The sequence below is a fragment of the Phaethon aethereus genome (genome assembly GCF_964289735.1).
Source record: "Phaethon aethereus genome assembly, chromosome: Z".
NCBI lineage: Eukaryota > Metazoa > Chordata > Aves > Phaethontiformes > Phaethontidae > Phaethon > Phaethon aethereus.
This window is the reverse complement of record NC_138577.1, coordinates 12,525,561-12,552,207: the sequence shown is the minus strand read 5'-3', so window position 1 is coordinate 12,552,207 and position 26,647 is coordinate 12,525,561. Positions and strand designations below refer to the sequence as shown.

Genomic DNA, 26,647 nt, shown 5'->3' with positions numbered 1-26,647 from the left:
CAGTCCCTGACTCACACAGGCTCAGGCTGAGGGATGGTCCATGATCCTGCCATGTCCTGGGTTCACAACCCCTCTCCCCGCTCTGTCTGCTGATATTCAGCCAAATCCAGGACTCTGCTGGAGCTTTGCCTGACTGGGCTTCCTTTATGAGTCTGCCTGCTCTGTCTGGGCAACCAATAAAGGCTTGTGGTTTGCAGGGGGCTGCCTGCCCCACTACAGCTCCTGCCTGGTCCCCTCATTGCCCTTGTGGGGTCATATTCCCCTCCAAGGAGCTAAAAGGACCTTGTTGAGGGGAGGACGTGAGCAAGGCTGCTGTGTCCCCGTGTCAGGGTGGAGGGGAGGGCACCAGAGGGTGCCAGACAGCCTTCCCAACTCCCAGGGCTGTGCTGAGCAGCTCTGACATGCATTTGGATGGGGTGTGTGGTGGGAATCAGTGACGGGTGATGTCCCTCAACACACATCTTGAGCAGGAGTGTGTTCTGTGCCCATGCTGTGGCCAGAGCTGAGGCACCTGTGTGCTCTCAAATCCCTTGCAGCCCCCATGTCATATCAAACCTGGAAGTAAAGTGAAGATCAGAGGTCACCACCACTATGGCCAGCACAGAGCCTTTATTGGTGAGACACAGAACAGAGCCATGAGGTCAGTCCTGGCTCTGAGGACCCTGGTCCTTGAGCAGCAAAGGCAGAACCAGTCTCCATGGTGCAGCAGCCCCTCCTGGGCTGTAGGCTGCCAGAACAATATCCAGGATATCTGAGTTGAGCTGCTACAACTGGGGATTGCCATGGTGGAGCCAGACAGGCTGTTTAAGGGAGCCTCTCTGGACCTGGCAGGGCTGTGGCACATGGATTAGCATCAGGCAGATAGAACTCCAGGAAGGGATTGTGTGGGATGGGAAGGACTACGGGGGCTACGTGGATTGTCCCTCCCTTGGCTCTTGTTGGCCTTGGCTTCACGCTTCTCCCAAAGTAGGATAGCCTGTGCTCCTGAGCCCTGTGGATCTTACAGAGATTTGATGCTCCCCTGGCAAAACACACTTTGGGCATTGGTGGAGCTACCCCAGTTTCCCTGGGGCTGCCTGAAGGGACGAGGGAGCCTGGATGGGACAGCTGGTTCTCTTCATCCCTGGCACAGACAGGTCAAGTCCTGGTGCCTCTGCTCTGGTCTGCATACTCAAGCTGTGATTCCAGATAAGTTCCTGAGAAACCTCTGAGCAAAGGGTCAGAGTCCTGCTTCAAAGCCTGACCACAGTTTGGAGGCAGTCCAGCCTGTGCTCTCCAGCTGCAGAGGACGGTTCAGGTGGTTTTTCAGGGGAGTAAAACATTGTGGGGCTGTGCACACCCCTCTTGTCTCCTCTGGTTTCCACTGTTACTGATGGAGGGCTGTCAACAGAGTCAAAGTCCTGGCTGGAGATGGGCTGTGGCCATGCCCCTACTTGAAATTCCCATAGGTTTCAAACGAATTCAGGTAACTGAGGGCTAGTTCATAGCAGAGCCCATACTGCTCCTATGGACAGAAGGATGCACGTGAGAGTGGTACACCAACACCTGCAGTGGAAGGCCAGCCTTGGCTGCCAACAGCTTCCTGAGCAAGACAGGTGCAGGTACTGCCCGCTTTCCTCCTCTCAGTTGGAGCCCACCTTCCCCTCTGAAGAAGCACAGGCATGTGCTCCAGTAGCTGACCAATGCTGGAGCCAGCTGGTCTTGGGAGGAGAGACAGCATCCACGGCATGAAGCGTCTGCTGCTCACTCCCATCCACAGCGCTCACCCTATGTTGGCCTCTAGCACCCAGACCGGGTGGCAAAGGGGGTGCAGGACAGGCATCTGAGCACCCACCAGTGCAGCCCCCCGCTGAGCAGGACAGGTGAACCAGAAAAGGGCAACTCAGCTCACAGGATGCTTTGGTACCCATCTGGTTTTGCAGAACCTGTCCCTGAGTGAGTGGGTGTGTCCCAGTGGCGGAAAACGGTTTTCAGGGGTTTCATCTGCCCCTGCTGCCCCCAGGAGCACACATGTGCTAGGGCAGCTGCTGGGACAGTCCAGGCTATGGCTCTTGCTCCAGTGGTGCAGGTTTCAGCACCTACCACATCTTTAATCAGTTGTCTCCGCCGCCGCTTGAGCATCCTCACAGCCTGGGATACATCCACCAGACCCTCGCTTTGGATCTGCTCACACAGGAAACTAGCAGCACAGAAGATTCCGCTCCGGCTGGCACCATCCCTGTGGAGCAGAACAAGGGCAGGGTCACTTGCCCTGGGATCACCCTGCAGTGCTGAGCTTCAGAGGTGTCCCACTAGTCATGCAGGCTCTCAGGATGGTCATGTCCACAGATCCTGCAGCCAGACAGCCTCCACAGGGAAGCCTTCCTCCCTGAACACAGCTGAATTCACATACATATGTCCGCCCTTCATCTGATCTGAGGACACTGTTGTAACCCAAGTTCACTGATGCAGCCTGGGCTGAGCCAGCTCTGTGCCACAGCTGCTCCTCCGAGAGACACCACTCACCAGCAGGTGACAAGGATGTGTCCGTCTTGGTTCTGCCGATGGTGTGTCTCCACCTTTCCTAGCAGGCTGATGATGGTTGCAGGGTGCGGGGGAAGACGTTGCTGCATGGGCCAGTCCTTCAGTTGCCAGAACTGGACTTCCAGTGCAGGCTTCTTGGGCTAGCAGGGAGGAAAGACAGTGGTTTGAGCAGAGAAGAAACCCGTTGGCTTCATGGAGGGAAGGGAACGACAGCATGTGTCTGTCCTGGCTCAGCCATGCACCCTGAAACAAGGGAGAAGCTCCATGGTGGGATGACCCTGTCCCAGACTTTCCCTTCTCCCCCGAATGCTCTGAGACCAGCAGACGGACAGAGCACACAATAAGAGCTGACCACCAGGTGCAGCTCAGACTGATGCCAGTCCAGCTCCCAGCTACCTGTAATAGCTGTTCCCATCCATGAACCACCACCAAGATGCAGAGGCTCTATCCACGGCTGCTGTCTTCCAAGTCAGAAAGGTATACAAATGTACCTTGTACCTCTGCCTGCAGCCTCACCCTCTTGGGACTAACCTTTCCCCCAAGGCAAAAGGCCCTGCCCTGGCTGGTGCCCTTCCAGGACCCCAGCAGATCCCTCTGACCATTGTGGCCTCTGTCACCCCTAGCTGTGACTTTGACCCCAAATCAAAGCCTGCTGACGCTGGAGCCCAGCTGGTCCTCCCACATCTTTCAAAAGCTGTTCTCAAAGGACTTTGCCATCTCTGTGCAATGACCCCACCTGCTGCTTGTTGGTGAGGGCAAGTGTCCAGGCTGTGAAACCCACTCCAGGCTCCTCTGAGATGAGGTGGACATGGAAACGGCCGTAGGCAGCTTCGCCCTGGGTGGGCCAGAACTCCACATATGTCTGGGAACATACACATGCGAATGATCACATACAGCCCTGACCTGCAAGCGTGGCAGAGCTCAGCACCTCGCATGGGTATGCTCACACCGTATCATATCACTATTTGATATAGTCCACAGAGTGGGCACGCGGGTGCTCTGCCCACCATTTGCTGGGGACCGACCTGCAGTGCTGCAGCCAGAAAAATAACACTCCTGCAGAGAGGACAGCTGGGCAGTGATAAGCAAAATGCGAGGGATGCTCCCTCGCTGTGAGGCTGGGGACGCCCCACCGCTGTAGTGCCATGATGCTGGGACTGTGCTCACAGCTCTCCCGGGTGGAGCCCACGAGCTCGCAGCATGCTGCTGGAGCAGGCAGGCTCTCACGAGGAGAGCTGCCTGCCTGCAAAGGCAGCAAGCACACTGCCAGCCCCGCGGAGCCCGGAGCGGCGAGGGCTGCGCGTGGGCCACTGACCTTGTCCAACTCCTGGAGCTGGTTCAACGCAACCACCGATGTGCAGGTGTAATCCCAGACCAGAGCCCAGAAATCTGCCAGTGTGGTGGGGAAAGGCAGCTGGGTGACGATGAGTCTGTCCTCCTCGGTGTATGTCTGCAAAACACCCCGGGGTGTTGGGGGAAGAGGTCACACAATCCACCTCCAGAGAGCCCCTCCGACGACAGGAACGGCTCTCTGCTGTTCAGCTCATCACACCCGGGCTCTGCTCCCAGCAGGCAAAGCCAGCGGTGCTGTGTGGCATCCTGCTGAGCTGTCTGTGCAGGCAGGGCTTAGGCTGATCACGGGGGCCATCTCCTGGCAGCAGGACCCCAGCTGCTGGGAAATAGTCACTGTGAAGCAGCCCCAGGGCTGGGACACCTCAAACCAGGGTAGCATGGTTTACCCCTGCCTCAAGTAGTGCTTCCTGGGGTGGTCTCCCCGCTGGGCCTGGAACCTTACATTGGCAAACACGGCGTTGATGTAACCTGGTGAGCCGTCTGCGTTCAGCGAGGACATCAAGATGGGCCGGCAGGAATCCGCTGAGGAGGCAGGAGCAGAGAGAGAAATGTTGAGCCACCCACTCCCTGCACAGAGGCATGGGGCTTTGCCTGCAAGCAGCTAGGTCAGCGTGACTCCCTGTGGTATGGGCTGGAGAGGCTTGGATGAACAGGCACCACCAGCCCCATGGCCATGACAACTCAGGGCTGTCTGACACAGGATATCCAAAACCCCATGTGCAGAGGCACAGCAGCATAGCAGGTCCACCCTCTTCATTGCTGCCTGACGCCTCATCTGGGCTCCTCCTCTGGGGCAGATTAGACCCAGGGATATGTTTATCCTAGGAGTACCCTGTGAATACACATCTCCAGCAAGCCCAGAAAGAAGCAGGGAATAGGGTCTTGCTGCCATGGAAGGACAAAACTAATCTGTATTTATTACCAACCAGAAAATGATGATTGGACCTTGGGCAGCACCTGCCAGTGGCATAGTGCTGTGGAGGGAAGCAGCAGGGCAGCATCATCCCCCCATGCTGCTCTCAGGTGCTGGGTTGCAGAGTAAGGGGCCTCTCAGCCCTGCCAGCGGTACCTGGCAGTATCTCTGGCTTGCGGTTCTTGGGCTGGTTGCTGGGTTTCTCCGCTTCTCTGCATGGCAAGAGCTGGAACAACTCAGAAAACTTCTGCAGGGCCTGTAAGGATAATTCAGCTGAGAAAGTCCTGCTTTGTCAGCTGCTCCCCTTCTTCAGCCATCCCAGAAAAATGCTCCCTCATCTCGATCCCACAGATGGGGAGGGGAGCAGTAGGGGTGAAGTTCCACAAACCAGCCCCTACAGCACCAGACCCAGTGCACCAGACCCTCGTGGTACCTTGAACTCCTTCTCAAGGACATTGTTGTGCCTTGAGGTCTCAGCTTCTCGAAGGCAGCGGATATGGCTGGCGATGCTCTCCACAGGAACTCCAGTGCTGCCGCAGAGCAAGCCTTCGAGCAGCACCTCGTACAGGAAGGTGTACTGCTCCTGCATGAGGACATGGGTCACTGCACAGTCTGGAACAGCTCCACAAAGAGCCCTGGAACTCCAGACCACCAGCTCACTGGCATCGACCGGTGCCTGGAAGGAGCCAGGTCCATCCTTCGCCTTCCTGCTGCGGGGCCCTGAGGCCAGACAACTCTCAGTGCAGCAGCCCTGGTCTGAGAAACAGCCAGCAATTGCAACAACCCAGACAAGACCATCTTGGGGTCAAACTTTTTAGCAGGGCAGATTTCGACTAGATATAAGGAAAAATTTTTCACAGTGAGGGTGGTGAAACACTGGCCCAGGTTGCCCAGGGAGGTGGTAGATTCCCCATCCCTGGAAACATTCCAGGTCAGGCTGCATGGAGCTCTGAGCAACCTGTTCTAGTTGAAGCTCTCCCTGCTCATGGCAGGGGGTTTGGACTAGATGACCTTTAAAGGTTCCTTCCAACCCAAAGAGTCTATGATTCTACGATCTTCCTGTGATTTAATATTCCTTCTCAGACCAGACCCCTGCCCCAGGGAAGGAAACCCAGAAAACCAGTGAACTAGTTAGTCCTCCTACAAGCAGCTGGATGGTGCTGCCCACCCTAGTTTTCTCCAAAGGGTCTCAGCACTGAGCAGACCATGGGGATGTAGTCCCTAGGCCAGGACACTGCTGCCCAGAAGATGCCACAAGGGCAGACATCCTGAAAGCCTGAAGGACATGTGCACTCTCATTCATGCTCCTTGCGTCCAAGACAGCCTTTCTATACCAGGATGACTGGTACATATGAATGCTGCTGGCATCTCAGAGGGTCTCAGGGTAAACGGATCCTAAATAGGTTTGGACACAGCATTGAAAAGAAGATCCTGCAGTCTCCATCACCTGGCATCTCCAGTCCCTGTGTCTAGACTATGAACGGCATGGCCAGCGTGGCTTTGCATGCCACATCCCTGGGAAGAGTGGGAAGCAGATCTGCAGCCCTGACAGCGTGCAGGGAGCAGGTAACTCTCCTCACCTTGGTCTGCACCATGCTGACCCGCTGCTCCCGCAGCCTCTGCACACAGTGAAACACATCCACCTTTCCCTCGGCCTTCCCCATCTTCAGGAGGAAGTCCAGGGCAATGAAAGTACCTGTGCGCCCGATCCCTGCACTAAGGACACAGAAAATTGGGGGTCAGTGCTGCCCTGGCCAGCCTTGCCCAGCACCCAAAGCACTCCCAGCCCAGTACCTGCAGTGCACCAGCACGGGTCCAGCAGGCACTTCTGACCCTCTCTTGTTCATGACCTCCACTAAGGACAGGAGCTGGGCAGGGTTTCTGGGGACCCCGTGGTCTGGCCACAGCAGGTAGTGAAACTGCTCCACCACTCTTGGGAGAGAACAGCCTGCCTGCAAACAGGGAGACAAGGCTGGGAGCAGGAACCAACCTGGAAACTTGCGTGAAATAATTGCATGACAACAAGTAGCGAGCAGTGGAAAAAAACACTTCACAGAGGCACCAGCACACCGTGCTCCCCCCCCTCCAATGACTGCTCCACGATAGCTCCTCAGACAGCAAAGGGCAAATTCACCTAGCACACAGCCACACAATTAACGTCGTTCTCTGCGCCCCATGCTGCGAACAGTGAACTCAGAGCAGTAAATGTGTCCCAGAGGAAAAAAAGAAAATAATCACAGTGTAGAGTGGTAGAGTGTTTCCATAGTCATCGAAAAACCCTGGCTTCCCCAAATAAGGCATTTTCTAAGGCTTGTATGACACTGATGTGAATGTAGTCACTTTTGTTACCAGCCCATCATGCATTTTTCCCTAAACATCACATTCACTTGGCCTGAACTAATGAACTGCTATGTCCCACCTCAGGTGCTCTTGGAGCTTTTCCTTTCATCTAGACTTTGTTTTGGGCAAGTCAAGAAAAGACAAGAATATGCATAACTGCAATTTCTTTATATGGTACCTGTTTTTTCTCCCTTGCAGCTCCTTCAGTTTCTGCTTATTATCTGAGGTGTAACTTCAGCAGAAGTACTCATCTTGAGAAATGTCATTACATAAGTTATCTTAAACCATAAACTATCTGTTCAGGTTTAGGAGCTGTAAGTGACCATGGAGCATCAATGTGGACCCTCCTCAGACTGTCCCAGGTGACAGGCAGGCACCTGTCCCATCATCCTGGTTGTACAGAGATGTGACTTTATACCCTTTAAATGCTTTGTGATCACCTCATCCGAGCCCTCAAGGATGCAGCTGGGGTGACCACTGGAACTTTGTCTTTGCCTGGCACAGAAACCTGTGCCGGATGCCCTGGCATGGCATCCAGTGATAGCAACACTGACCTGCTAGTTCTGGAAACCAGGCAGGGCTCCCCACAGAGTCTCTTGGCTGACAGCTCCCACCAGCTGCTGAAAGCCAAAAGCATCCTGCGTCCCCATCTCAGCTACATGTCAGGCTTACCTTCCGCAGGCAGAAGATGCGTGTGACAAGGCCTGTAGTGGTCCTGGTGTTGTTGAGTGTCACGGTGAAGTCCCCGTAGACCTGCTCCTGCTCTGGCCAATACTGCTCACACTTGGTCTGTCAACAGCAGCAAGACTGCTAAGCACTAGCAAACTCATGAGGGGAGTGTTGCAAGACAGCAGTGGTGTGGAGCAGCTATTTGCCCTCATTGACAGCTGCACTGGGAGCAAAGCAAAGCAAAGTGGGCAAGAGACACCCAAGCTGAGCACAGGCTGAGATGGGTTCTCTACCTTGTTCTGCTCCACTAAGCCCGTCAGCATCACGATGACTGAGGTCTTTTCCTGCCAGACCATCTGCCAGAAATCCACCACCGTCCCAGGCAAGGGACCTTGGGGAGGAAGAGGAGAGTCCTGTGCCAGTGTCCAAGCCTTGGATGTGTAGCTGCTCCCAGGCATAACTCGGACATTCCCAGGCTACAAGCAGCCCTGAGCTTCCCCCTGCCTGGGGACTAGCACTGCACAGCCCAGGCACAGCAGCACCTGGCAGAAGATGCTGGGCACCTTGGCTTCATCATCTGTGTTAGAAATTGGGACGTGGAAGAGGGAGGGCAGGGGAGCCCAGGATACAGGCTTTCAGGGGATTCACTGCTGCCTCAGAGGCTTCCCCATCCAGACCCTCAAGACGACCATGAGCTGCTCCCACATTTAGGGTTCTGTTTCCTGAATAGCATTTCTGTAGCTTTGTAAGGAGCAGTGAGACCTCCTCACCACATGCTGCACAGAGCAGGCTAACCCCTCCTGGCTTTGCACTGTCTTCTAGTGCCCTGAATGCAGATGTGTCAGGCATTTGCAGGCTTCTCTGTCACGCCAGCCACCAAAGGGAACAAACCAGGTTTGTGGGTGGAAGGACCATGTCCTCAGCCTGGGCAGAGCAGGGACCAGCTTCAGCTGGCCCCTGCCAAACTGCCACTGAAGCCTTCCATGCTCTGCAGCAGCTGTAACAACTGTCCAAGACAGAGGCTCAGGAGATATGGGGCTTTGGACTGAGCCATTAACACCTCCTAGGCTGCTGTCCCAGTTCCCCACTCCCCAAAGTGCTCAGGGCAGTGACTGGCATCTCCTGAGCATGGGGGCTGGGAGCACCCACCTTGAGCTGCGATGAAGAAGCGTGGACTCCGGTAGCTCTGTGGAGGAGAGGTTCAAACAGCTCTGATCACATGGGTTAAACATTTAACAGGGAATGAAATAAAGGATTGACCCATCCCCGCAGGCACTAAAGTCCAGAGCCCTCTGCACAGTGTGTCCCACAGCACCACTCCTGGCCAGCATGGAGAGTGGGCACCCAGGGGCTGCATCTTGGCTCCTGTCCCCTCACAAAGGTCCCTTTTTGTTAGAGATGAGAACTGCACGCAATCTCAGAGTATTCCACACAGCTCAGGGGGGATGCAAGGAAAGTGACATCCTAAGATCTGCCAGCACCTGAGGGCAGCAAGTGCCAGACCTCAGGGCCACCCATGTGAGCAGGACTGTCCAAACCCAGTGCAGCCAGGCACCTCTACCCTGCCCAGGGCAGCAATTCCTCGCTACCTACATCCACGTAGCTGGCATTGATGTAGCCATTCCCCATGTCAGAGGGCTGCAGCACCACACGGCAGTGGTCATCTGAAAGAGAAGGGAGGTGGGAGTCAGTGGACTGTCTCTTTTGGGCAGCAACAAAGTGACTGTTTAAGGAGAGGGATGTAATTTAGGAAAGTCTGGGACCATCCGGTGCCTCCACAGCAGCACTCCAGGCCTCAGGACATGTTCAGAGGTAAAGAACAGCTAATGAGACAAAGGTGACATCGTACAGCAGGAAACGCAACGTGTTTTTGGGGAACACTGTTAGTGCAATGGACTAATGTCCATACCACGCGGGGCCAAGAGAAGCTTTAACTTTTGATAGAAATTGGGTCACTCCCTCTACTTTCCCACAAATAACTACCTCTGGATGGGACACAGCAGTGTTCAGCAATGGCTAGCAGCAGGAACAGGAATATAATGATGATTAAGCTTGCCGGAGATTTGAGGAGCAGAACAAGGATTCTCCAACTGGATATAAAACAGTGGGGCCAACATGATAATTTTGGAAAAACCCTCTGGGTTCCAGTGGCCACAGAGGACAAGATGAGATGAGATGAGATGAGGTGAGATGAGATGAGATGAGATGAGATGAGATGAGATGAGATGAGATGAGTTCAGCATTGCTGAAGAGCTGGAGGGGCATCTACACCAGGCCAGCACCCTGTACTGCCCAGCCACCTCCAGGTGCCTGTGCCAACCCCTGGAGAGCTCTGCTTACATGGAATGATGCTCTTGTAGCGGTTCTTGCTCTGATTACTTAGCTCCTTCCCAGCATCGCAGGGATGTAACAAAGTGGAGGACAGTTGCTGCAGAGGAAGAAGACAAGACCATTCTGCATTGGCATGTGTTCTGGGACTGGCCAAGGCCAACTGCATCACACACCCAAGGAAAGGGTGAGGGCTGGGTGGACAGTGCAGCTAGGTGGGAGAGCAAATCCAAACCAGACCTCATACTCTCTCAGACGTCCAGTGCCATGCCTGTCAACTGATTCATCCTCTGTCTGCTCAGCCTCTATTTCTGCCATCTTAAGCCTCTTGAGAGCCTCCAGCAGTTCCTCCACCGGGATCTGTGTGTTCAGCTTGCACACATCTATGGAGATCATGAGGCCAGGACTTTAACATGCACCTGATGGCTGGCCCTGGAGCTCTGCAGCTGGGACTGAGGTGGCATTGTGATAGTCAGGACCCCTCCAAAGCCTAGACTGTCCCTCCCCACACAGGTCCATTTCTCCTGGGAGGTGTCCCTTTCCCCATGCCAGCCAGCTCTGACACCCTTGTTCCTGTAAGGACCTTACAGAGCCTGTAAGCACCCTGCCTGTGCTTTTAACAGATGGCCTGTCCAGACAAGGCATGCAGGTCCTCTGCTAATACTGTACCTCCTCGACATCTTCGCAGGGGTATAGTGCTGCTGTTCTCCAAGGTTTTTGAGCTGCTGTGCTTTTGCCTGCAAAACAGCAAGTCAGGTCCATAGACCAGCAGAAGAGAGAGAGAGAGGAGAGGCTGTTTCCCATGTAACAGCCCTGCCTCCCACCATGCTCTATCTCAGTGTCCACTTAGGCACTCCTTGGCAGTGCAAGGTGCTGGATGCCTCACAGAGAGCAGGAGAGGTGAGGCACATACTGACCTGAAGAGCATGAAGAGTAGAAAAATCCCCAGTGCCAGGAGTGCAATGACCAGCGCTACTGCCATAACGATGGGCATCCTGCCCAGAAGAGGCACCGGCTCCTGCCCTGCAACTGTCACAGCCCAGACTCAGGCTCCTGCACAGCCTGAACCAGGTGTTAGTAGATCCCACGGGGGGCATGGAGTGAAAAACAGCTTCCCTCATTCCCATCACAGGCTTAGCATTGCAGAATAGCTAAGCTAGAGCAGAAAGAGTAGGTGCTTGCTTGGTGTGATACCCTCCAGTGTGGGCCCTGTCTCCCTGACTGCCCCAGGCAGGGCCAGAGCCGGGTGAGGTGTTTGCATTTCTGTGGTTGCACATAAACCAGGGGAGCACTAGGACTAAGATGCAATATGTGAAGATGGCAGGGATGACACACAGTGTCCAGCTGCCATTGGTGGCACACCTGCCTAAGTGGCCCGAGGTTGCCCAAAGCCCATCTACAATAGATAGCCTCAAGGTCCAGAGAACTTCCATGAAGATGGAAGTAGGACAATGAGACCCCGCAGCTCCTGCGCTTGGCCAGCTCCTCTGCACAGGAACTGGCCAGGCGGGGAAAAGGGAACGTGTGGGAGAGACCCGCAGGCGCAGGGAGCGAGGAGCCCACTTACCAACAGAGAAGCTGTAGCACACGCAGGTGAACTTCTCCACCTGTTGGAGCAGACGGGAGGGTGAGCTCAGGCCACTCCTGCCCTGCTGCCCACCCTGGGGGCGAAGGCGTCCCACCCACAGCCACTGAATGCCCCAGCTGTGGCTGAGGACCCCGGGGACACTGTTCTGCCGAGGCGCCCAGGCTCTCAGCGCAGCGGCATTGGCAGCCAGCCCAGACCTCGCCGAGGGGGGGCCTGGCCCCGGCTGGCAGCGTCCCCGGGGAGCAGGAGCCCCCCGCGACGGGTACCTGCGTCGAGCGGTGGACGAGGCGGAGAAGGGCCGTGTAGTTCCAGCCCGGCTGGAGGGCAGCGTTGTGGTAACCCTGCCCGCGGGTCCCGTCGCCCAGCACAAAGGCCGTGGGGGTGGAGAGGTTGAGCACGGCGGCCATGTAGGCACCGAGCGGCCGGCTGGCGTTGAAAGGCGGCGGCTCCCGCGAGCAGGCGCCTTCCACCGCCGTGCCGTTGTGCGTCGCGGCCACGATGAGCTGGTGCTCCCTGCCAGGCAGGGCGGTGAGAGGGACGACCGAACGGAGGTGGCTGCGGGCAAGCGCTGCCCGTGGGGAAACCCATCTCGGGGCGGCGGCGAGCAGAGCTGCCGGGGGCTGCACTCACCTCGCCACCTCGGGGGGACGGGCGATGGGGCGGAGGGGAAGCACAGCCGTCCCTTGGGACGGCGAGATGTCACGGACACTGCGGCAGCTGATGTGGAGAGGGTGTGGGGTGTCTGGAGGGGAAGACACGGGGGGGTGAGCACCAGCACGCAGCACGGCAGGGGCTGCGCGGGGCGCAGGGGCAGCCCCGGGCAATGCCGGCCACAGAACACAGCTCCGCTATGACCAGGCTTCTCCACGCCGGCCGGGAGGCCGCAGGGGTGGGGACAGAGATCTGCCTCAGCCAGGGCGCATGCCGCGGCCACCCCGGCGGGGCCGGGACACAGCGCGCCTTACCCGAGCTGTTGGCCTGCAACTCCCACAGCGACGCAGCCCCGGCTCCAGCGGCCGTGAGTCCCTGCATCGTCACCACGTAGCTGCTGCCGTGGCTGTGCGCCGGCAGCGGGTGCTCGGTGACGGAGCTGCTCAGCCGCCACCGCTCCATCTCCAGGAAGCCGCCGTCCTGCGCGCTCGTCCTCGTGATGTTCAGCTGGGGACAGGAGGAAGAGCTGGAGGCCAGCAGCTCCCACCTGCCCTCGGCGAACCTGCCACAGCACGAGACAGAGCAAAGCACCCCGGCAAGCCTCCCCTTCCCTGCGCCTGCCCCAGTTGTGGAAGGCTCCTGGACAATAACCAGCAGAAGCCTTGGCTCCATGCGGGGACCTCAAAGCAGACAAGAGGAGGGTAGGAGGAATTTGGAGCCAACACTCAGAGACGTCAGAGTGGCTGCCTTTGTGAGCAAAGGCCCAAGCCTCTGTGAAGAGCTGAGGACAAGAGGGAAGCCATTGGTTTCAAGAGGTGCATATACATGTAATACGCCTGAGGCCAGGACACCGGTATGGTATTGCGAGACCGCAGGCACTGCGGTGACATCCCCTGCAAGAGAAGCCCTGAACTTCTCTTTCCTCCCACAGGTCATCACGACTTTCCATTCCCCACACTCCACATGTGCCTGCACAGACATCCAGGCAGGGAGGTGCCTGGCAAGGTGAGGAGGACTGTGGGGTGTCTGTGGTCCCCTGGTACCTGGTATCCGATGATCTCCCCTTTGCAGGAGGGCAGCGGCTTCCACCTGAGGGACCCTGTGGTGGGATCCAACCACAGCTTCTCCGGTTTGTCCGGCACTGGAAGCACAGGAGGAGGGCCCCAGTCATGCCCCGGCACAGTGAGGAGGGGCTGAGTCTGGAGCAGGGTGCAGGCAGCTCCTGGCCCAGGGGACAGGCTGCAAAGGGACCTCCCAAGCAGGGTTTGTCCCCCACAAAGGCTGCGTGTGCCGCAGCAGCAGCAGGAGCAGCAGCTGTGCAGTGAGAAGAGGGAGAGTGAGAGGGGACATGAACAGAGCATACTCCGGGGTCCTGCACAGCCCCTTCCCCAGAGACCCACAGGCACCAAGCAGCCCCAAACCCAGGAGCACCGCTGCATGGGGTGCATGAGCAGGCTGAGCTGCTGGGTGAAGGGGACGTTTATCCACCTCCCCTACCTGTGACACAGCCCAGGACTGTCCCTTCTCGCCTGTACTCTGTGCACATACCTGTTTCCTCCGTCCTGACCAACCATGTGAAGAGGATGGTGCTGGGGGGCAGAGAGATGGTGACACTGTAGTCAGTGAAGGGCTGCAGAGGGGGACAGGTAAATGTTCCCTCCTGGCCGTGTAGCACCTCCTGTCCCTTCACCTCCTCCGCCTCACAGGGAGGGGACGAAGGCCCTGCCAGACGGCACGTGGCCCGCATGCGCTGGCAGGTGTCGGGGAGCCTGCAGGTCCAGTTCAGTTTGATGGTGCTGCTGGAAATCTCCAAGGTCCCAGGAACAACCTGGAGGACTTCTGTGAAGGAAACATTGCAAGGGGGTCACTTCCTTCCCTTCCCCTCCCAGCCTTGCAAGGATGCTGCGCTCAGACAGCCCTGCTCCCCGCAGCCAGGAGGGAGTAAAAGTGAGAGGCTGCAACTGGTCACTCCAGCTCTCTGGTACGGGAGCAGGAGGGGTCTAGGCAGGAACGAATGAGAGTGATTGTGTGGACTACTATTGCTCAAGGCAATTTTCTCCAACGAGTCAAAACTGAGGTGTCTTGTGGGTCCCAGCATCTACAGGCGAACACATGCAGCTTTTAGAAAGACCTAGCCTTTTCCTGCTCTGAAGAGACCCCAGGAGAAAGCTTCATCTTCCCTGGCAGTGTAGTGAGAGGTGGAGCTCTGGGACAGCAGAGTAGCCCACCTACATCACAACCCCAGGAAAAGGATGGGGGGAATCAGGGCCCCGCACTGCTTCCCCCAGGACCTCAAGGGACTGGGGCACCCACGAGGGGCTCATACTATGCACAAAACTTGCACTGTGACTGATGGACTAACATTTGACCCTGGTGCCTTGTGGCATCATCTAAGAAGCCAGGGCTACCTCACGCCTTTGGAAGCTGCCACATGAAGTCAGTAAAGCACCCAAAGAAACCAGGTGGGCTGGGACACCCTGAAAGCTTGGGCCATGCATGGAACTGTCCCCAGAGGAGATGTCACAGGAGAAGCATCTCCTTCGCTCCCACAGACCTCCCCATACTACCCCTGCTGACAGCTGCCTGCAGGGAACCAGCCCTGAGACCTCTTGCTGTGCCCCAGGTCTCAGGGCACTCAAACAAGCTGGGGAGCCGCAGAAGACTATTGTTTTCGAAACTTCAGGGATGTCTCACCAGGTTCCCAAATCAGCCCACTATTGCCCTGTTCTTCCTTGGAGGGGACCTCAGTGCTTCAAGCTGTGAGAAGATGGTGCCAAGCCTGTGCCCACTAAGACACAGAGCCTGGAGGGGACTCGCCTACAAGGAGCAAGCTGTGATACATCTACATGGTCTGAGAGGGCACAGGCAGCAGAGCCTTCTGATTCCCCTGCCCCAACCGTGATGCCATGCAGACCACAAACTCCACCACACATAGCTTTCCCATGCTTCTCTCCTTTGTGTATATGCTGTTGCCAGATGCCCTCAGGGAGACCTTTATCGCCCATACTTTCAGCAAGAATCTCTCACCCACTGGTGAGCCAAAGGCTGGGCTCAGGGCAGGCTCAGGGGCTGCCTCCACTCTGCCTTCAGCAGCACCTACCCTTCCCCCAGGCAGGCAGAGAGCCTGAAACCTCCTCCACACACAGCCTGGCTTCCCCTGCTCCGAGGGCAGAGCAGGGCAGCCAGGAGAGCTCCTGACGCCTCCCTTACCCACGCACTGCACGTTGGACCGAATGCGGATCCAGCCACCTCTGCTATCCCTTCCACGCCACACTTCTTTGTGTACAGGTTTCCCATGACTGATGGAGTGGACTTCACTGGCACATTTGACATGGCTGAAGGATGGCTGGAAACCATCAGGGCAGCTCAGCAGCACCTCCTCATTCTTCTTGTAGTTTTCCTGGTCTGGTGCCAGCTGGAGTCTTGAGTCCCACCAGGGCCTTTGGCATATTTCTGGCAGAGATGAAAGCGGGTGTTAGATGGGCTGGAAGGTGATGAGTTGGTGCATGGTTAGGTGGTAGGAGTGAAATCCCTGTTTATCCACCCAGGCCCTGAAGGGAGAAGGAAGGTCACACCTCAATCTGCCAGGACATGACCTGTAGGCAAGGTGTGTAGGGAGGGGTCTGTCTTTGTGCACCAGGGGGGTGAAGGATCACTCACCCATGAACCTCCACCATCCACCCACTTCTGCCCATGCACACACTTAGCCATCTCCCACAGCCTCACGCAGGGAGGTTCCCTCATTGTCTCTCCCTGCCCACCTCCCCTGAGCACTGGGCTACCCATGCACGGCCATCCCCACACTCAGCACAGCTCTCTCCCTGCCTGGGGCAGCCCCACATCCCCATCACCTTAGGGAGGGCATCGCTCTTCCCCAATGTGCATCCCCCACAACCTCCAGCCCCAATGCCAAGGGCTGAGCCAGCCGCGGGCACTCAGGGCTCCAGTCAGTCCCCTCCTCTCCAACTCCTGGAGCTGCAGGAGATGACCCCAAGGTCCCTCACTTGCTTGGGCATGCAGGGGGACAAGCAGACTTGTCACTCCAGGGTGGCACCTGTAGGTGCAGCTAGGATGATGGCCCCTCCATGGGCACCTCGGTGATGGCCCCAGATCCTGACCCAGGCTCTGGCATCCATCTGCAGGGTCCCATGTTTGGTAGGTCCACTAGGAACCTCCCACTCACTCACCCACGAACCACAGGCTGGAGCCCTGCACGCCAGGCACTTTGCCCTGGCCTGGCATGGGCAGCTCTGGCCACTGCCCCCCATGCCGGTCCTACAGCCCCTTCCCGCCAGGACTCCCAGGGGCTGAGGCTGGCACCAGCCCCTTCCCCACCCAGGCTCCCCTCAAGCCCCGGGGCAAGCACAGGGCAGGCTCAGGGGCTGCCTCCACTCTGCCTTCAGCAGCACCTACCCTTCCCCCAGGCAGGCAGAGAGCCTGAAACCTCCTGCGCACACACAGCCTGGCTTCGCCTGCTCCGAGGGCAGAGCAGGGCAGCCAGGAGAGCTCCTGACGCCTCCCTTACCCACGCACTGCACACTGGACGTGGGCTGAAGGTTGATCCATCTGCCTCTGCTGTTCCTTCCGCTCCAAGGTCCCCTGTATACAGGTTTCCTGTTGCTCATGGGCAGGACTTTTCCTGTACATTTGACATGGCTGAAGGATGGCTGGAAACCATCAGGGCAGCTCAGCATCACCTCCTCATTCTTCTTGTAGTTCTCCTGGTCTGGTGCCAGCTGGAGGCTTGGGTCCCATTCAGGCCTTTGGCACGTTTCTGGCGGAGGTGACAGTGGGTGTCAGTTGGGGTGGGAGGTTTCAAGGCGGGGCAGGGGTGTGTGGTGGGGTATGGGCAATGCCCAGCTACCCCTTGAGTCCCTGCAGGAGAGGGAAGGTGACACATCCATCTGCCAGATGTGACGCCTTGGCAAGGCTTGTTGGGATGGGGCTGTCCTTATGGGTGAGCGTCAGCCAGGGCTGGGCCCTGCCCAGGCGGGTGGTGGACGAGGATGTGCCAGAATCCAGCAGCGGAGTGGTCTCAGGTCTCCGAAACAGGGAGACCTGAGTGGCCGCGATCTGGCATCAGAAGTGCATCCCTGGCCATGGTGGTGATGGTGGAAGCTCAGAGACAGATGAGCCAGGCAGGATCTGACCACGGAGGTCTGTAAGAGGCAGCTCCTGACGCCCTGCTTACCCATGCACACGATGTTCCCCTCAACGTGGATCCAGGCATCACTGCTTTTCCTCCCCAGCCACACACTTCTGCTTAGAGACCCAGAATAATTCAGTGGCTGAGCTCCCCCTGCACATTTGACATGGGTGAAGGATGGCTGGAAACCGTTGCTGCAGCTCAGGGTCACTTCTTCATTCTGGTTGTAATTCACATGAGCGGGTGACATCTGGAGTCTTGGGTCCCACCAAACCGGTCTTTGGCACGTTTCTGTCCAAGGTAAAATGGGGTGAGGAGTATTTTTGGGAGGTAACAAGAGGAGGCTTGGGACAGCTTTTTCCTCCCCAGGACTCTGACCAGTCACCCAGACGTACGCAGGAGTCCCTCGACTCCCACCCTGTGCCCAGCTGCTGTGCAGGGGCACCGGGCTTATCATCACCCCTGTCCTGAGGACTCCCAAGCCACCCTTGGGTCCCACCCACCCGTGGGGTGCTTGAGACCCCATTCCCTTGGGCCCTCATGCCCAGGTGAACCGTGCAGCAGTGACAGCCTCCCCCACCAGTGCTCACCCAAACCCCAGAGAAGCTTCATGGGGAAACAAGCAGCCAACTTGCCAAAGTCTCAGGCTGAACCCCTCCAGCTCCTGCCCCTCCTCCCAGCTTCACAACTGCAGCTCTCCATCTGGAGCCAGAAGACACTGGCCAGGAAGGTTCCTGCCTTTGAGCCCCTCCCCAGCAGCACAGACCCCCAGCAGCTGCCCACGGCAAGGTGCCCAGATACAAGGTGCGCCGGCACCACCAGGACAGGGGGCAAAGCCAAGGCACGCAGGTGCCCAACACCTGGCCTGTCACCTGGGTGGGGCTGAAGCATGGCCACCTCACAGAGGGTCTGACGCCAGGGTGAGGGTGACACGGGGCCGTGCGTACCCTTGCAGGTGGCAGTCCCGTTCCACGAGGTCTGGGTCCCGCTGGAAACACAGCTGGAAACACAGCTGACCTGGGGGACTGATGGCACGTACTCCCCAGCGCAGCTCAGCTGCACCATGTCATTCAAGGCGTAGCTGCTGTGGTTCGGGCTAAACCACAGCTTGGGGTCCCAGTCGGAGGGAGCTTTACACCTTCCTGTGGGCACAGGCCATGCGGGAGAGCCCTGAGGACCACTGAGCTCCCACAGTGTCCTCGGGGGCGAGGAGGCCCTGTCCAGAGGGGTGCCAGTCCCCTGCACTTCAGAGGTGTGGCGGCAGTGAGCACCCCCCAGGAGGGATCCCAGACCCCGGGTGCATTAACCCTCCTCGCCCCCTCAGGTGCGGCACGGGAGGGTTACCCGCAGGCCCTCCTGCCCACCCACATGCTGCGGGGGGATCCCAGCCCGGTGGACGCTGCCCTCTCCTGCGCTCCCCCTCAAAGACAGGGGCTGTGGCAGTGCACCAGACCCACTGAGACGCTGCTGGCACCACTCACCTGCACCCCCGTCATCCTGCTGGACACTACGTGCTCACACCCATGTGCACCCTTATGTGCAGGAAAAAGCCCATTCAAGGTGCTAATTTACTTTTGCTCTGCAGGTTACACTTGTTATTTTCTGCACTCCAACCCTTGCCCAAAATACCCACTGGCTCCTACGTCTGGGTACCTCCCATCCCATATTCCTCTCCTCCTCACCCGGGAGGGGCAACATCCCCACATCTGGGTTGGCAGAAAGGACTCGACAGGGACTGCAGGTATGTATTTAACCAGCTGCAACTTGTGGATTGGGCAACTAATGGCAGTAAATCTTCATATTCGTTTTCCATTAGTTTCTAGACAGGAGTGTTGCTGCCTCTCTACATGCTACTAATTTGGGTCTCTACCCTCTGAGCAGATACCAGTTTTCATGTAATAAGAAATGTACCTCCCTGTGAGCTTTCTTCATCCAACAAATTTAGCTGCAAGTACCCAAACATTGTCCAAAGTTTGTCCAAGTTTGTCCAAGGTGCAGCCAGGCAGGCAGTGTGAGTTTGCACTGCTTCCCACCGCACCCAAATGGCATTGGGACTCACCATGAAACCACGATTGCTCTGCACCCTGGGTGCAGCAAGCCAACAGACCACAACAGCTGCATCAGCCGAGCCAGAATAAAGCCCCTGCCAAATATATGGAATAAAATCCCACCAGACTGGCAAATTGAGCAGCAATTATTTCAGGCAGGTGAGAGCTACTCGTGAAGACATTTCCAGTGTTGTGGCTAGAGCAAGGTTTATTCATTGCTGGGGTTCCTTCCGGCTTAGAGTTACAACAGAAACGTGAGTAATTGTTGCTTGAAAAGAGGTTAGCAGGGTCTGACTTCAAGCAAGATGAAGTTTCAGGGAATGAAACCCATCCTTTGAAGACAGCCTGCAGAGCCATGGTGGCTGAGGGTGCCCATGGGCATGGCTGGCCTCTCCCAGACTGCCCCAGCCTTGACCTTCAGTGCAAAGGGGGCTCATGGCTTTTCCTTTTGCAAGTGCTTCCGCACCTCCTGGTAGCTGTTAAGTGAGACAAAACCCACCAGCAGCACAGGACATGGCAACCGGCCAGGCAGGAAACAAGGAGGGAAAGAGAAATTCTCCTTCGCTTGCAACCTGCTGACACAGGTGCAGATTTTGAGAGATATCTGGGATGGTGCCTTCCTACAAACACCGATGCCCTGCTGACGGAGCTGGTTGCAGCTGTACGCCAGAACTCTGCCTTGCTCCCAGCCCTCCTTGAGCCTCCCACCGAAACTTCTAGTGCCCTTCGTGTACCAAAGAATTTGTTGCTGATAGAACCATGAATGAACCTCTCTAGAGGTTTTTGGCCTTGTATGGTGCTTCCTTACAGAGGCCAGGGGTAACGCTACATTCAAAAAGGACACATCTCACGGTTACTGCTTTAGGGGTGTAGTACAGTGCAGTAGTACAAAGGATAATTAGTCTTTGTTTAATGTTTATGATTTTTTTTTACTGAAAGGTGAAGCTTTGGCGCGCTGAAATTAGGCGTATTCAGCATTATACTAATTATTGTTGACAGGCACTTCGGATTGAGTCAGCCTTTGCCTTCGTTATGAGCGGTTCACTAAAATACAAGTAAGTAGCTGCTGTGTAAGGCTGCTGGGCTGGAAGTGGGTGTGAAGGGACCCCTTGGGCTGAGCTGGCTCAACAGACACACATTTCTGACTAGGCTGAACACCTTCGTCAGGACTCCAGTGTATCACTTCTCTTAAACCTGGACATTTATCAGCCCTAATCCTTTGCCAGAGATGTCAGCATCTTTTCCTTTGTCTTTTTTTTCAGGTGGAAAGTGCCTGGAAGAGATGCAGTTTTACTCCAGGGCTTCCTCAGTTCTTCTGTTGGTGTGTACTAGGAGGGGGTGGCAGGATGCTGCTGTGACCCGGCATGGTTTCCAGTGGGGCATCAGGCAAGGGCAGACATCTGAAACGTGCTTCTTCAAAGACTGCACATGTGTCAGTGTCCACGTCTGCCCTTCGGGCACAAGGACCACATCGGTAAGCGGTCCCTCTTGCTCCCTCCGTGTACCTGGCTGTGCCTGCAGAGCCCCTTGCAAGCACCAGCGGGATGCCTGTCGTCCACGGCTCCTCCTTTCCTTTCCGAGCCCTCTGAGCTGTAGGGGTGGTCATTTGCCTTTTTTCTTCCTTGCAGGATCCCCTGTGCACTTTGGCCTGCCAGATGTGTCCCTGTTGTGCTTACACATGGGGCAGGCAGGTGCTGATACAGCACCTGGACCCAGGCTGGGCATGGACCACATTGGGTAGAGCCCGAGGGCCAGATGGGAGAGATCTGAAAAGGCAGACAGAGCCCACAACTCATCCTCGTTGTCAGAGGAGCCAGAGCCTGGTGAGTGCTGCTGTAGGGGAGTGCACCAGCCTCAGAAATTAGCCTGGGAATTAGCTCTGTCTGACAAAGGGACACGTATGACAAAATGAGCTTGCTTGCTTTGCAGAGGGCTAGTGTATGCCAGCGAGACAACCTGAGAGGCTGCCGAAGCCTATTTACCTCCTGTCCGCGGAGCGTCCTGCCAGGGCTTGCCTTCTACCTGCGCCCCTGCTGCTGCAGAGGAGCTGAAGACATGCAGTGTGTCACAGCGTGTCACAGCGTGTTGCAGCGTGTCGCAGCTTGTCACAGTGCCGACATCGTCTGCATTCAGGCACCTGCAGCCGCTCAGAGTCCTTCCTGGTGGCACTTCCGGTGACTGCTTGAGGGTAAAGCCTAGAAGTCTCTGCTTCCCCACAGAAGGGGGAAGCGAAGATGCATTCAGTCCACATCTCTTTTTGTCTCAAGAACATCGCTGAATAAAATCCAGTTCACCCTCACGTCTCCAATAAGCCCAACTCCAGCAGGCGTGTGGTTGCCACTTGGGACTCAGTGGGAGAAACTAATCCCTCGCTGCTGGGTGAAGTCAAGACACACAGGCTGGGGGGGACACATCTGTCCCCACTCTCTCTCTTAGACTCCTTCCCCAACCACTCTGTAACATTTGCTATGGGAAAAGAGCTCCTTGGAGCAAGGGAGACCTTGCTCTAACTGCGGGCAGCTGTTTGTGTGCTGTGGTGGTGGCCGTGGGAAGCTGTGTGGCACAGGTGAGTCACAGGGTATCTGATCCCCACCACTTGTGCAAAGGAGACAGAGGCACACGGGTGTGCGTGGGGGGACTGGGTATTGCTGGAGAAGTGAGGGTGCTCAGAGAGAAAGGGGAAAGAAATGCTCAGCTTCTAGCCTTGTAGAGACAAACAGCATCTGTGAGAGTAAAGAAACAGTCATAAGACACTGTTTTTCACCCTGCACCCTGGTATGCACAGAGCTGCCCACAGGCCCTGCGCCCCCGACTATAGGAAAGAGGCTGAGACAAGTGAAATTTCAGCATGGAAAATATGGTGTAGATGTGACCAAACAGGCGCCTCTCATAATGTGCCATGTGTGCTCACTGCAGAACGGAGAATGCTGAATGCCTAGGCAGGAGTGGTAACAAAAGGTTGGTCTATTTGCCTCATATAGTTGGAGATTAACTGTTGGGTGTTTTTTTCTCAGCTGATGCTATTAAATGAATACCCTCCTTGTTAATATTGTTTAATATTCATGAATATAGAAAGCGTTTTACAGAAATATCTGGACTGCCTGTCCCTGCTGCAAAGGAGTTACGAGTTTGGCAGGCAAAACAAAGCCCCAGCATGCCGCAGAAGCAGATGCCAAGGGAGGATGAGGAGAAAGGAGAAATAGCTATGCTGGTGATTCAGATCAAGGTCCTGGATTCAGCCCTTTGCTCATTCCAGCAAAGGATGTAGTTCCTTACGTTATATTGTCCCATACACAAAGAATAAAAGACAAGGAGAAATCTAAGGAGCAGCAGGCAAAGTTCAACCCTTTCCCATGGCGGCTCAGCAGCTAACAGAGGTGACAGCAAAGTCTTGCTGCGTTTGATGCCATGCGCTTGCTGAGAGGAGCTAAGAAAAGCAACGACCGTTTCCACCAGTGGAGAGTGGTACTGCAAGCCACCGAGAAGGCCTGCACGGGTCTGAAAACATCTCTGTACTCATCACTAGCAACCAAAGCTACCGAGTGGGCCTTCAAGAGCGATGGGCAGTGTGAGGGTGCGGAAGAGGGACCGCGGGGCTGCTCTGCTCGGGAGCGGTGCTGGGGGAAGGAGGTGGCGAAGCAGGTCACTGAACCAGGCACCGCGGGAAGAGCAGGGAAGTGGTGGCACTTCAACCTGAACCGCTCTACCATGCAAGAGGGCATCTGACAGGGTTTTAGGAACAGGGGGTGAAATGCTTGTTTCCTGAGTCGGTACTCTGGTAATGGGAAGTGGAAGCATGGTGGAGCACACAGCCCACAGCCCCAAGGGTGTCGAGCCCCGAGGCGCTCCTCTGCAGCGTGTCTCAGCGTTCCCCACAGGACTTTAGGCGCTGTTTGGAAGTTGGGTGCCACTGACACCAAACCTTTCGGACCGAGTGTGATGTTACTTTCCCTGCCACCCTCCCACCCACCGCGCACTGCAGCTGTGCTCCTGGCCAGCCGCGCTCCTAGATAGGGCTCCGTGCCGGCTGCTACCGAATCGCTGCGCAACGCCAAGCAAGGCCGATGAGAAAAGGGGCCAGGGCCAGCCTGGATCACAGACCCGGCCTCTGCAGGGAAAACATCCCCCAGAAGCTTCTCCACCTGCCTCCCAGGTGCACCGGGACTGTAAGGGGTTGAGGCTTTCATACAGGTGCGACACCTCAGGGGGAAGAAAAACCCTGTAAGAGCAGCACAGCACGACAAGAAGGTGACAATAGGACAATGAGACAATGCAGGCTGCTCGGTGCCTGGCTGGCGGGGGTGAGCAGAGCATCGGCACTGCCCTGGCTCACGCTTGTACCGCCCGCACCAACCACATCCTCCGCCTGCAGCTGCTCCGCTCTTCCGCAGGCTCCCGGTGGCGCCACGCGCCATCGCCTCCGGCCCCGCGCTGCGATGCGGCTCTGCCGTCTGGCCTCATTCCCTCAGTGAGTGCCGGGCCCCGCGGCCCACAGCCCTTCCCCAAAATTACTGCTGTGCCTGCGGCTCTTCAGGCATCGGTGCTGCCAGTGCTCAGTGCTGGGGGCGGTGGGGCGAGGCGGGGAAGCTGGCTCAGCGATTTGGGCGCGCAGGGGCCCTGCTGAATGGGGACGCCCGGCAGCCTGGTCCCCCCAGCGTGAGGGGCTTTGTGGGTGCCCGGAAGCGGACAGCAATGTGCAGTGGGAGCAGCTTCTCCACCGTGCCCACTGGGCTGTTCCCCCTCCCCAGTTGTACCCTACATCTGCCAGGGTCATGGGACGTGCCCAGGGACGCTTGGGTCATGTCCTGTCCCCATGTGCCCCATCTCTGCCCAACAGCTTTACCCTGCCCCACTGCTACTGGCTGCCCTGCAGAGGCCCATTCCAGCCTAACAGGGATGGGAAGGACCCTCCTGCCCCATCCCAGACATCCCCCTTGTCCTGTCCCTCATCAAGAGAAGGCCCGTGATCCATCAGGTGGGGACTTTGGCACGGGTCCCAGGATGGGGTGAGCTCATGTGCTGAGGATACAGGCAGGGCTGCCCGTGCTGCTGGGTGCTGCTGCCAAATTTTTTTTCTTGGTTCCTCTTTTCACAAACACCAAGGTGCAAACTCAGCAATACCATCTCTGCTGCAGGCAGCCCCAGACTCCTCCAGGGACAGCTTGGGTGACCAAGAGGTGCAGAGCGCATCAAGAGTCTACTGGCCACCAGGTCCCTGCTGTGTCCCACCGCACACGGTTTGGCCAGGTTCTGGTCCTTAGCGTGCACCGTGCAAACAAGCTGGACAGCCACACAATGCTTGGGCATGGTTGCGCATGCTGGCCTGGGGAGGACAGCTTCCGTGAGGGATCTGAGCAAGGGGAAGTTACTCTGGGCAGGAAGATCTCTTCTATCGCAGGTTTAGCACTTGGTTTTTGAGTGACAGTGTGCTCACACTCCCTGCAACCACAGGGACACATTTCCCCTGGGAACGGGCTCCTATGGGCCGTATCACAGAGTATGGACCCCACCGACACTTCATATCAGCAACTAAAGATGTTGGTCCCATTCCCTGGCCTCTACCATAGCCAGGGTATTTAATCAGCAAGTTTCTCTAGCCTGCGCCAGCTCAGACGCATCCCCACAGAGGACTGGGACAATACGATTAGATGCTAGTTTAATGATTTTTATCACCTAGCTCCGGCAAGATTGGTTTAGGGAGATACTCTAGTTCAGACAGATGCAGAGCAACGCCAAGGTCACAGCCCCTCAACCACAGCTCAAACCCCAGACTGAGCCCAGCAGAGCCCTGGTGGTGCCCTGGCCTTCCACAGCTCCAAGGAAGCCCATTAAAGAGCAATCCCAGCATATCATGCACCCCAGGGTCTCCTGGACACACAGGGGCTCAGCTCACGGCTGCCCAGGTCTTGGCTGTGCACCCGCACCCGTCTCCACTGCAGTGAGGACATGGCACCTGCACGCTGTGCAACGAGAGACGGCCACCTCGTGCTCGCAGGGACACCGCCTGCTTTGTGAAGGAACGTCATGGCCCCTGCAGAGGCTTTCCCAGAACACTGAGGTTTGCTGCCCTCCATCCCCAAACAGAACTTCATCCCGCCACAACCCAGCTGATGCCTGAATGTCTTGGGTCATGGTATGGACATCAGCTCCAGTCTTCTCCCGTACAGCTACTGCATCCTGCACACGGTAAAGATACGCAGCAATCTTGCAGCAGGAGAGCAGCAAAATCTTCTCTTGCAGAGAGAAGAGCAAGAACTTCTTACCTGTTTCCTGGGGTTGTCCAGAGACTTCGGGGTACGGCTCTTCCTGCTTGTGTGCTGCCAGCAGAGGTGTGAGGAGCAGGAGAAATGTCCATCGCAAGGCCATGTTTGCTTACGCTCCCAGAGCAGGACTGAGGTCTCAGCCCCGCTGGCAGCTCACAGCACACCCATCTGATTGCAAGAGGTGCAAGCACAGAAATGAAACAGCCACGCAGAGAAATCACACGTGCTGCAAGAGGCTTCCTCATTGGAGAGGGAACCTCTGCCAGTGTCAGTGACACTTTCGTTCTTCTCTTCTGTGCACTGGGGCAGCTTCATGTCCCTTTGCAACCTTGCTGCTCTCTGATCTCTTGTATGAGAGCCACAGGTTTCAGGCTTTCTGGCAGGAGCGGCTACTAGCTGCGACCACTGGGTTGCCTCCTGTCCTGGTGCAGATCTCAGCGGTCCCAAAAGGACTTCTGAGCTGTGCTGGTTCATGACTGGGTTTTGCAGGAAGATGTAGCTTCCATACTCACACAGTAAAGTCAAGCAGAGGCTACATCAGGACAAACCTCACCTTGTTACTGCCGGATAAGGACTGTGATAAAAAGGACTTCTGAAGTGTCAGAATCTCAATTAACTGGCAGTGCATGCGCTGGGCAGGAAAGCCAAGGTTTTGGCAGAAGTGGTTGGGTGCTCAAGACTGGGCTGAGAGCAGATCCTCAGGAACAAGCTGATGAGAGCTCTGGGGACCTGGAGCCCAAGTGTTTAGGCAGGTCGTGTTGTCAACATATGCTGGGAGTGGGAATGACTGTGCAGGGGTGAGAATGTGGCACAGGCACGGCAGTG

The 26,647-nt window shown here is 56.7% G+C and overlaps 1 protein-coding gene across 1 annotated transcript; it reads right to left on the bottom strand.

The window, feature by feature from the left end:
• Nucleotides 1-1,429: 1,429 nt before the first annotated feature.
• Nucleotides 1,430-26,047, bottom strand: LOC309416000 (receptor-type tyrosine-protein phosphatase U-like; the record flags this gene model as incomplete). The annotated part of the gene is made up of 29 exons (XM_082013738.1): nucleotides 25,725-26,047; nucleotides 23,029-23,107; nucleotides 18,459-18,653; nucleotides 16,891-17,139; nucleotides 15,576-15,818; nucleotides 13,914-14,204; nucleotides 13,409-13,506; nucleotides 12,680-12,872; nucleotides 12,345-12,456; nucleotides 11,981-12,227; nucleotides 11,694-11,733; nucleotides 11,044-11,149; nucleotides 10,796-10,863; nucleotides 10,367-10,509; nucleotides 10,139-10,226; nucleotides 9,392-9,462; nucleotides 8,948-8,984; nucleotides 8,092-8,189; nucleotides 7,802-7,918; nucleotides 6,584-6,741; nucleotides 6,370-6,505; nucleotides 5,223-5,372; nucleotides 4,946-5,045; nucleotides 4,319-4,398; nucleotides 3,839-3,973; nucleotides 3,260-3,385; nucleotides 2,506-2,663; nucleotides 2,083-2,218; nucleotides 1,430-1,504 (listed from the first exon to the last, which is right to left on the bottom strand). The coding sequence occupies exons 1-29, from the start codon at nucleotides 25,923-25,925 to the stop codon at nucleotides 1,430-1,432; spliced, it is 3,930 nt and encodes a 1,309-aa protein (XP_081869864.1). The 5' UTR covers nucleotides 25,926-26,047.
• Between the last annotated feature and the right edge of the window lie 600 nt (nucleotides 26,048-26,647).